At 36.7% G+C, this 11,663-nt stretch overlaps 1 protein-coding gene across 2 annotated transcripts in view; it reads left to right on the forward strand.

The window, feature by feature from the left end:
* The window catches only part of LOC115217930 (arrestin domain-containing protein 3), a 152,567-nt gene that overhangs the window by 139,487 nt on the left and 1,417 nt on the right, over positions 1-11,663 (forward strand). For both annotated transcript variants that reach the window (XM_036508022.1, XM_029787649.2), the window contains 2 exons: positions 5,290-5,466; positions 7,487-7,589. In XM_036508022.1, the coding sequence (XP_036363915.1) occupies positions 5,290-5,466; positions 7,487-7,589 (280 nt within the window). The remainder of the gene's footprint in view (positions 1-5,289; positions 5,467-7,486; positions 7,590-11,663) is intronic.

Here is an 11,663-nt window from a genome sequence, read left to right on the forward strand (position 1 = left end):
TTATTTCTTATTTTAATTTTCCTAAAATTTCATTGTGTTTTGCAACCTTTTCAAGAGTCTTTTCAACCTTTTCAAGAGTCAAAACTATTGAAAAGGTTGCAAGATGCAATAAAAATTTTAGGAAAATAAAAATAAGAAATAAGGGGAAATTTCATTGGTGAGTGTGTTACATTATTAGGCAGAAAAAGAAAATGACTCTCCCCAGACACAACAGAATATGCTTCAACACACGAACTCATATAAAGAATATTGCAAACCAAATCCAAAAACGAAATGTAAATTGTGAATATTGTAAAAATAAGTACTAGTGTTGATTTGTCCTCTGTGGTAAGTAGCTTGCTTTCAACCACATGGTCCCAGGTTCAGTCCCACTGCATGGCACATTGGGTTAGTGTCTTCTGCTATAGCCTCAGGCTGACCAAAGCTTTGTGAGTGGATTTGGTAGACGGAACAGCAAGAAATCTGTCATGTATATATATATGTATATATCTATGTGTGTGTCTTTGTGTCTGCGTTTGTCCTTCATCACCGACTGACAACTGGTGTTGGTGTGTTTACATCCCTGTAACTTAGCGGTTCGGTACAAGGGACCGATAGAATAAGTTCTAGGCCTAAAATAAAGTAAGTCCTGGGGTCAACTTCTTCAACTAAAACCCTTCAAGGCAGGGCTTCGGCTTGATTGCGACCAAGTTGATTGAAACAAGTAAAAGATAAAAAATTATTCTTTTGAATTTTCAAATATTCTGCAAAATACAAGGGGTTGCTGTAAAGTTCTTGCCTTTAAGGGTATCATAAAAAACCTGGTTGGAGGCCCAACGTTTCTAGTTCTTTTACAGGGCTTAGAAAAACTGAAGGACTGCTGCAATAAGTGTGTGAATCTGAGAGGGGGATTATGTTGAATATAATTGTAATTAACATCCACTTGTATTTTCTTTTACCCAAAGCCAGGAACTTTTCAGCACCCCCTCATTGGCATGCATTCAGAGATGGAATCCAACGTAAACCATAATAACACCAAGTTCCATTTAGTCAAATCAATACACCTTAGGTAATCTTTTGTTATTTCAACCAATGAAGAAAGAAGCTTATGAATTTGTACACTAAAAAAAACAAGTGTCTTGTTTCTTATTTCTTTATTGCCCACAAGGGGCTAAAAACAGTGGGGACAAACAAGGACAGACAAAGGGATTAAGTTGATTACATCGACCCCAGTGCATAACTGGTACTTATTTAATCGACCCCCAAAAGAATGAAAGGCAAAATCGACCTCGGTGGAATTTGAACTCAGAACATAACTGATGAAATACCGCTAAGCATTTCGCCCGGCATGCTAACATTTCTGACAGCTTGCAGCATTACAGACTGTCAAAATATTCTTTTCTACTCTCGGCACAAGGCCTGAAATTTTGGGGGAGGGGCCAGTCGATTAGATCGACCCCAATACGCAACTGGTACTTAATTTATCGACCCTGAAAGGATGAAAAGCAAAGTCGACTTCGGTGGAATTTGAACTCAGAACATAAAGACAGACGAAATATCTATTTCTTTACTACCCACAAGGGGCTAAACACAGAGGGGACAAACAAGACAAACGGATTAAGTTGATTACATCGATCCCCAGTGCGTAACTGGTACTTAATTTATCGACCCTGAAAGGATGAAAGACAAAGTCGACCTTGGTGGAATTTGAACTCAGAACGTAAAGACAGACAAAATACCTATTTCTTTACTACCCACAAGGGGCTAAACACAGAGAGGACAAACAAGGACAGACAAATGGATTAAGTCGATTATATCGATCCTAGTGCGTAACTGGTACTTAATTCATCGACCCCAAAAGGGTGAAAGGCAAAGTCAACCTCGGCGGAATTTGAACTCAGAACGTAAAGACAGACGAAATACCGCTAAGCATTTCACCCGGCGTGCTAACATTTCCGCCAGCTCGCCACCTTTAAAAACAAAACAAAAAAAAATAAAAAAGCAAAAGTGTCCTGTTTCTCCTTCAGTTTGTTTATATATATGAAACCAAATGGAAGATTATTTTTTTCATGTCTTCATCTGAATGGATTCTAGAGATATGAACATTATTGAAAGGCTTTTGCAGCTGTAATAGTCCAAGTTTTCTATATAGCGTTGGTCTTCTTAAGAATTGTATTCATTCATTTGGACAATTTCTATCTCTGTTCACACACTCAAAACTTTGCTAATATTTTATGCTCTTTCCTTTCTTTATTGTTAATAAACTTGTTATGTATTGACTTCTTTGTCCATTTACTTTAGTCTACATTAAGAAAAATGGTTTTAGGAATAATTGTTCTTGTGTGACCTTTGGTGCCAAGCTGATGCTTTAATCTGGTTTGCAAAGCCAAACAAGTTTGACATCTCTGTCTAAAAGCTCTCTCTCTCTCTCCTACACACACACTCACACATACAAACACAAACATACACAGATGCACAGAGACTCCCACAAGTATGTACGCACGTGTGTGTCTGTATAAAATGTCAGTGAACACAACTGAAATAACAGTTGAAGCTAAAATTCCCATTTGTGTATAATACTAACATATATTCACCATTAGAAGATATGAAGCTGTGGAACTGCGTAAGATAAAGTCTCTTCATAGATTCCTTGTGTTAAACTCACAGTATATATTGTGCTTGGAGGCACATGGCTTAGTGGTTAGGGTGTCAGTGGTTACGGCGGCGAGCTGGCAGAAATGTTAGCACGCTGGGCGAAATGCCTAGCGGTATTTCGTCTGCCGTTATGTTCTGAGTTCAAATTCTGCTGAGGTCAACTTTGCTTTTCATCCTTTCGGGGTCAATAAATTAAGTACCAGTTACGCACTGGGGTTGATGTAATCGACTTAATACCTATGTCTGTCCTTGTTTGTCCCCTCTATGTTTAGCCCCTTGTGGGTAGTAAAGAAATAGGTTAGGGTGTCAGCACCATGATCGTAAGATTGTCGTTTCGATTCCTGGACCAGGCGACGCATTGTGTTCTTGAGCAAGACACTTCATTTCACATTGCTCCAGTCCACTCAGCTGGCAAAAATGAGTAATGCAAAAAACGAGTAACACATATGCCATAGAAACCGGGAAACCGGGCCCATGAGCCTGGCTAGGCTTTAAAAGGGCGCATTTATTTTATTTTTATATATTGTGTTTATGAGTCACTGCAGTGACAATGTTTGTCTCAGTCTCATATACATTGTGTTTTTAACACAAGTCTTTAGAAGAGATTCTATCTCAGACAATTCCACAGCTTCATGCTTGCCTTCAAATGGCATATATACATTTAGTATGATACACAGATGATGATTTTAGTTTAACTGTGTTTCATTTGCGTATGCTGAGTTTTCCTACAGCTTAGCAAGCTTCTGCGATACCAGTAAATATTTTATTTGATATTTCCTACATATATCAAGGCACAAATTTCATTTGAGTAGGTGACATTCAGGTGCATGGCATTGAAAGGCTTCAAGAAAGGCCAAGTACATCTGTTATTTGTGTGTGTTACTATAGTGATGGTATTTGTCTTGCTCTGATATATTTTGTGTTTTTGGCTGTGTGGTAAGCAGCTTGCATATGAACCACATTGTTCTGGGTTCAGTCCCACTGTGTGGCACCTTAGGCAAGTGTCTTCTACTATATCCTTGGGCCAACCGAAGGCTTGTGAGTAGATTTGGTAGATGGAAACTGAAAGAAGCTCGTCGTATATATGTATATATATATATGAGTGTGTGTGTCTGTGTTTGTCCCCCCAATGTCGCTTGACCCCAGGCTTAGAAAAAATAAGCACCAGAGTTGAGATTCACTCTACTAAATTTTCTCCAAGGTGGTGTCCCAGCATGGCCACAGTCAAATGACTCTTGCAAAGGATAAAAGAAAGATATTTCATTCCACATAACTCTACAGATCTTCACATGTATCTCTACCAATTTTCCCATGTGTCTGCAGATCTTTCCCTGTCAATCTCTACATTTCATCCCATCTATTGCTACAGAGTGTCCGATGTACCTCTACATATCAACTCATATATCTCTATGGATCTTTTCATATATCTATGTATCATTCCATGTATCTTATCTTTGCCCATTGTCCCTTGTACTGTTACATATTCCATTCCCTGTATCTTTATGTTTCCTTCCGTATATCTCTGCAAATCTTCACATATATCTGTATAGATTTTTTCCATGTATCCGTAGTGATGCCATCTTGGAAATCTCCAGCACGCATGCACAGAGTTGGATTCTTCCGGGAGGCCTGCCGGAAGTTCCCTCATGCGCATGCCCAGAAAACTAGCAGCAGCGAAATTCCTTCGTACCGTTCTCTCGAACGCCCGCAGCTGAACAGGACAGTCGTGTTTTCATCAGCTCTCTCAAGCTGCTACCTCGTGGCATATCTCTGCTATGCTTGAACGGACAGGATTTGGCTCACTCCACTTGACTACTGCGATAAGTTCCTAGGCTGCTGATTTGCCCAGGAAGAACAATGTATATATTGCAAATCAAGAAATAAATATTTATACCATTGAAGTTCATCGGAAATCTTGACTCTTTCCTTCGATTAATATTTAATGTAAAGGATGTGAGCTGCACCCTTCCAGTGCGGGGACCTCTCATCCTGTTACAATTAGTGACCCAAGACTTGAACATTCGACCTTCTGTGAAAGAGCAATAGCCGTCATATTTCTTCTTCCCGCAGAAAGATGCAGATCTTTCCCAGCTGTCTCTACATTTCATTCCTTGTATCTTTACAGATTGTCCAATATACCTCTACAAATTATCTCACACTAGCAGTATTGCCCGGTGTTGCTCGGGTTTGTAAGGGAAATAACTATATAAGCATTTTTAGAGAGTTACTTCCCTTATATAAACCGAGAAAAAATGCATTAAAAATGCGGAAAAATAATGGTAAATTTTGTTTAAAATCGTAGACTCACCGTAGACGCACGCTAATACCCAGAAGGGCTCGATATGAATCACGACTATAAGATACCTGCTTTTGGTTAAACTGCACCGCAAAATATGGGAGTTGTTAGGAATCTAAATCAGAGTAGACAGACACACACACAACTTCAGTTTTATATATAAAGATATCCCTATGGATCCTTTTATATACCTATGTATCATTCCATGTATCTTTGCATGTTGTCCCTTCTACTGCTACCCATTCCATTCCACGTGTCTTCATATTTCATCTCAAATATCTCTGCAGATCTTCACATCTATCCATGCAGATCTCTCCCAGCTGTCTCTACATTTCATTTCATCCCTTGTATTTTCACAGATTGTCCGATGTAGTGATTCCTGTCCAGTTGTTGTAATTGTGGCAAGTTCCAAGTTGTGTGAATCAATTCGGCCTGGACAGAGCTGTCATTGGCAAGGATATGAATTTACTGTGCCTCCAACGTGTCCATCCCGACTGGATATGTGCAAAATCATCAGCATCAAATATTGTGTGGCGGTAATTAATTCAACTTTTCTTTCATTTTAATTTATTACTGTTGTTGTTCTTGTTGTTTTTCTGTAGGCCAGGTCAGCTTTCAGTAAACAAAACCTATAAGCGAATGGGTTCCAGATATGACCATCCCATCTGTTCTGCATCTGCTGAACTATACTAATCTCTTAAACCTCTTAGAACTGCCAGGCTGATTGATCAACCCAAGTGATACAAGCTGAAAGGACTTCGACGCTGATCCATCATTCTGATGGAACAAATTTTGTGATTGGTTGGTTTTGAAGTGTAATAGCTAATCAGAGGTCGTCTTTCAGTAGATATATCTCAATAGAAAAAAATTTTGGCCATTTTGGCTGCACATACAAAAACACTGTGTGTCTCAAAAAAGTGTTAACTTTCATATTACATTACTTCTGTCAAATGTAATGCTTATTTATTCACATTGCTTTGAATTAATCCTGGATTATTTCATAAGTATCAAGATTTCAATGAGATCATTATTAGAATGACATTGTAGGGTAGGTGTGAGCAGAAGGATCTAGCCAGTTTAAGCATAAAACAAGTGGAATATTTGGGCCTAGTATAGCCAGTTTAAATACTAAATGGTTAAGCTAAGTAGAGTGTGATTTGAAATACATTTGGCTGCTATTTCTAGTAAATTGAAAGACTGTGTAAAGGAGTGGTTCTCAACCATTTTTTTTTGCCTAGGGACACCTTTGATTTCTATTGTATCCTACTGGACCTCCATAGCCATTTGATGTTTAAAAATCTTTTTATATCTTTGTAATTAGCCATTTGTATAAAAAAAAAAAATTGTGAAAATATTTTGTACACTCTTTTATTCCTTTATATAACTTGTTGCAGTCATTTGACTACCGCCATACTGGAGTACCACATTGAAGGGCTTTAGGTCGAACAAATCGACCCCAGGACTTATATCTTAAGCCTAGTACTTATTCTATCGGTTTTTTTTACTGAACCGGTAAGTTATGGGGACATAAACACACCAGTACCAGTTGTCAAATGGTGATGGGGGGACAAAGACACACACAGACACACACAACACACACACACACACACTCACACACACGCATCATCATCGTCATCGTCGTCGTCATCATCATCATTATTTAATATCTGTTGTCCATGCTGACATGGGTTGGACAGTTTGACCAGGGCTGGTTAGCTCAAAGGCTGCACCAGACTCCAGTCTGATTTGGCATAGTTTTCTATGGCTGGATACCTTTCCTAATGCCACCTACCCTGAGAGTGTAAAGGATGCTTTTACATGCCAACAGTATGGGTACCATTTGCGTGACACCGGTATCTGCCACAACTGCAATTTTGCTTGGCTTGATGGGTCTTCTTCTCAAGCATGACATAATGCCAAAGGTCTCAGTCCTCGCCTCTGTGAGGTCCAACACTTGAAAGGAGCTCAGCCACTTCGCCTCTGTGAGGTCCAATGCTCAAAAGGTGCTTTGTACGTTCCACTGGCACAGGTGCCAGTTACATGACACCATCATTGGCCATGGCGTTAGGAAGGGCATCCAGCTGTAGAAACACTGCCAGATCAGACTGGCTTCCCAGATCCCCGGTCGAACCGTCCAACCCATGCTAGCATGGAGAACAGACATTAAACGATGATGATGATGACGGGTCTTCTCAAACACAGCATGTCACTAAAGGTCCCGGTCACTAGTCATTGCCTCTGTGAGGCCCAAGGTTCGAAGATTCATGCTTCACCATCTTGTCCCACGTCTTCCTGGGTCTACCTCAACCACAGGCTTCCTCCACAGTTAGGAATTGGCACTTCTTTACACAGCTGTTTTCGTCCATACACATTACATGGTCATAACAGTGCAGTCGTTTCTCTTTCACACCACATCTGATGTCTCTTATGCCTAACTTTTCTCTCAAAAGTATCAAAAAGTTCAAACATTTGTCTTCTTGTAAGTGATTCTTTGAGAAATATATAACCAATTGTCTTGCAAAAGATTCCTTGAGGAATATTTCCTTCCTGTTTCAGATTGATACAGCATTTGATGATTTCAACCTTTATGCTGCTGTTCCAATTGTTATAGCAACCATTCCTGAAACAGGTACAGAAGTTGCAAAATGGTCCTACAGAGGTAACAAAAACAGTTTTATATTCTTCCTGTCTACCATTTTTGTTTTCCAGTTTTTCATTTTATCAATCCATTCATCTTCTCCTGGGAGGGTTTCTGGGGTAGAGTCTTGAGGCATCTCTTCCTTCACAAGCAACCATCGTTAAACTTTCTGGCCGGATTCCCAATTATTGATATTATCCAACCATTTCATTCCTGGTCTACTGCTAAGTCTCCTGTTGGTTGGTGTGGCTTGAAGAATCTGTCTTGCAAATTTTTCCTATGACGTGTCCATAGTAACAAACCTGACTATAATAGAACAATCACACACTAAAATGGTAATAGAACAAGCCATATTAGGTGTTGAAGTGGCAAGAAAAAGCAAAATAAATGCATTCACATCATCGTCGTCATCATCATCGCTGCCGCCGTCGTCGTTGTTCAACGTCCGTTTTCCATGCTAGCATGGGTTTCCCTTAAGGAAAAACTTAAAGCCAAAGCTATAATAGAAGATACTTGCCCAAGGTGCCATGCAGCGGCACTGAACCTGGAATCATGTGGTTGGGAAGTAAGCTTCTTACCACACAGTCACACCTGCATTTCATCATCATCATCATCATCATTTACCGTCTGTTTTCCTGTGACATGTCCGTAGTAACAAACCTGTGACCCATCAATGTAGACCAGTAGCAGTTTGACCTCTGGAGACTCTGATCTCTGAGCTATGCAACCTGTCAAATAAGATTCCTTCAGAGATCCTTTGGAGGAATTCCATTTCGATCGCTTGTATTTGCAATCATATTCTTTCAGTCATTACCCTACATTGATGACCATAGGTGAGGACAGACACTAAAACCAAACTGAAGATAGCAAGTCTGGCCTTTTATTTTCACTTCATTGTTTATTTAATATTTTTGTTCTGGATATGTTATTTGTCTCCCTCATGTCTCTTCCATTTATATTATTCTTTCCTCATAAATTCGGTCTGCTTATAGTAGCCCTCATTGTCAGAATCATCATCATCATCATCATCATTGTCATCACCTAGCTTCTCTATCCTTTACTCACCTCATACCTTGAGGTACTGTCTGAATATCCCATCTCTACTGTTTGACTGTAGCCATGTTGGGGAACTACCTTGAAGGATTTTAGCCAAACAACTCTACCACAGGGCTTATTTTTTTAACCTAGTACTTATTCTATCAGTCACTTTTGCTGAACTGCTAAGCTATAGGGACGTAAACACACCAACACTGGTTGTCCTGTCATGGTGGGGACAAACACAGACACAAAGACATACACACATAGATGTATACATAACGGTCTTCTTTTAGTTTCCATCTACCAAATCTACTCACAAAGTTTTGATTGGCACAAGGCTATAGTAGAAGACACCTCCCCAGAACCATGTGATTGGTACACAAGCTACATACTACACAGCTACTCCTGCACCTATGTGTAAATATATATATATATATATATAAATCCTTAAATCCTTAAAAATGTTTTAGCCCGAAGGCCGCGATATATATATATGTATAAATTGAGGGTGTAATCATTAAAATGATTATACCAAAGCCTTGTGAGTGGATTTGGTAGACGGAAATTGAAAGAAGCCCATCGTATATATATATATATATATATATATATATATATATATATACTTTATAATAGGGTTCAGCAAAGATTTGCTTTACCACATACTGAAGTTTAGAAATAGCAGTCAAAGAACCTTAGCTATTTCTGCTTTAAAAAGAGACTCCCGGAAAAAACAAATTACTCGAAAACATTTGTTTTCGAGTAATTTGTTTTTTCTGGGAGTCTCTTTTTAAAGCAGAAGAAATAGCTATGGTTCTTTGACTGCTATTTCTAAACATCGGTATGTGGTAAAGCAAATCTTTGTTGAACCCTATTATAAAGTATTACTTTAGTTTACTGTGAAATGGTCCTTTTTCATGCCAAATTCTACTTGGTGAAATTAATGATTACTGGTTAATTAATTTTACCCTTTGTTATTATTGATGTATATATATATATATATATATATATATATATGTTTGTGCGTCTGTGTTTGTCCCTGGCAACAGCACTTGACAACCGACGCTGGTGTGTTTACGCCCCCGTAACTTAATGGAGTAAGTACTATAGAATAAGTAACTTATAGAATAAGTACTAGGCTTACAAAGAATAAGTCCTGGGGTCAATTTGTTTGACTAAAGGCAATGCTTCAGCATGGCTGCAGTCAAATTACTGAAACAAATAAAAGAATAAAAGAACATATATATTCATATATTCTTACATATATATACATATACATATACTTATATATATGGAGAGGGAGAGAGAGAGGGAAGAGAAAGTGAAAGTAATATGAGTATATTCAATTACTTAATATGGAAATGTATTTATTGAACAGTTATAGTACAAGTGATGTAAGTCAGGAACAGTCAACTTAGCCTGGCAACTGTCGCCAACCATAGATTTCACAGCAACTACGAGTATGTGACTAATAAGACTACTGAAGCCACAAACAACATCATTGTTGAATGAAGAATATTTGATGTTATAAAAAAAAAATAATAAAAGTTCAACTTATGAAGTCTAATAGTGCAAAATAAATTATATAATCTTTTGTTTTTAATACTCATTATTTCCTGGCATTTATAATAATAATAATAATTTCTATTTGGTGTTGTATTTTGAAATAATATTGATTTGTGACATAATATTAGTTACTGGTATATACACACACACACATATATATATGTGTGTGTTGACAATATCAAAAGTAAGGATTACTCTGGAGTAGCAATAACATTGCCTTTAATTCTATAATTATATACTGTCTTTTAAGACCAACATATGTTTCAAAAGGCAGTATATAATTATAGAATTACAGGTAATTCTTATTTCTAATATTGTCAATATTTAAACTGTACGGTTAAGGAAATAAATTCACAATTATCCAACGGAATATTAATCTAATTTCTTATCGTATAAAAACTTTATTGGATTTATATCATAACTGTTGAATAACATATTTTGAATACCTAAGTGAGAACAAACTGGTAATCATTTTGGGGTAAACCCTTACTTTTTACTAATATATATATATACACACACACACACATACACACACACACACACACACACACACACACACACACACATATATATATATACACACACATACATATATTTTATAATATTATTATTAATATCAGGAAATCAATATTATACCACGTTCGGAGGTTTATTATTGATATTAGAAAATTCTACAGAAAGATATATATGTGTCTAAAATAATTGTTGTATTAAAAATATAAATATATATAAAAATATATATAAATATGTATAAGTATAAATATATAATGTATATGACAGTTTAAAAGTTTTGAATTAATTTTTTAAAGCATCTTACGATCGTTTCACAGAATATATATAATCGCTCGTATTAAATATATAAATACTTTAATAGTATTAATATTTTGATACTATAGAGCACTCAATATAAATTCAGTATATAATATTCTCATTTGATATATTTAACTAAAGATTTATATACACATACATATATTTGATGTTTGCTTCATCCTGACAGATGATAGCCATCCCATATATATATATATATATATATATATATATATATATATATATACATACATATATATTTATATACAATTGTCACTAATTGTGAGTGTTGGTGCAGGGTACCACCTATATTAGAAATAAGTGTTAAAAATCCTTTTTGCATCTCTACGGGATTTTAACTCTTATTTCTAGCAATATAGGTGCTACCCTGCACTGTCAACCACAATTAGTGACAATTTAATTGTTCCCTTTTGGTTTTATATTCCGTATCCTGCCTTTATTATTTTATATATGTATATATATATATATTTAAATAATTTTAAAATTTAAATATTTAAATAATTAAATATTAAATAATTATGTTCTCTAACTGGCAACATTAACTGCAGTGAAATAATTATCTACTGCAGAACTGTTTCCGGGATTTAGCACGCCAGAACTTAGACATTTGAAAATAACCCCAATATAATCGGTAGAACTATACAAATATCTAATTTTATGAGGACA

This window comes from Octopus sinensis, linkage group LG12 (genome assembly GCF_006345805.1).
Source record: "Octopus sinensis linkage group LG12, ASM634580v1, whole genome shotgun sequence".
NCBI classification, from domain to species: domain Eukaryota; kingdom Metazoa; phylum Mollusca; class Cephalopoda; order Octopoda; family Octopodidae; genus Octopus; species Octopus sinensis.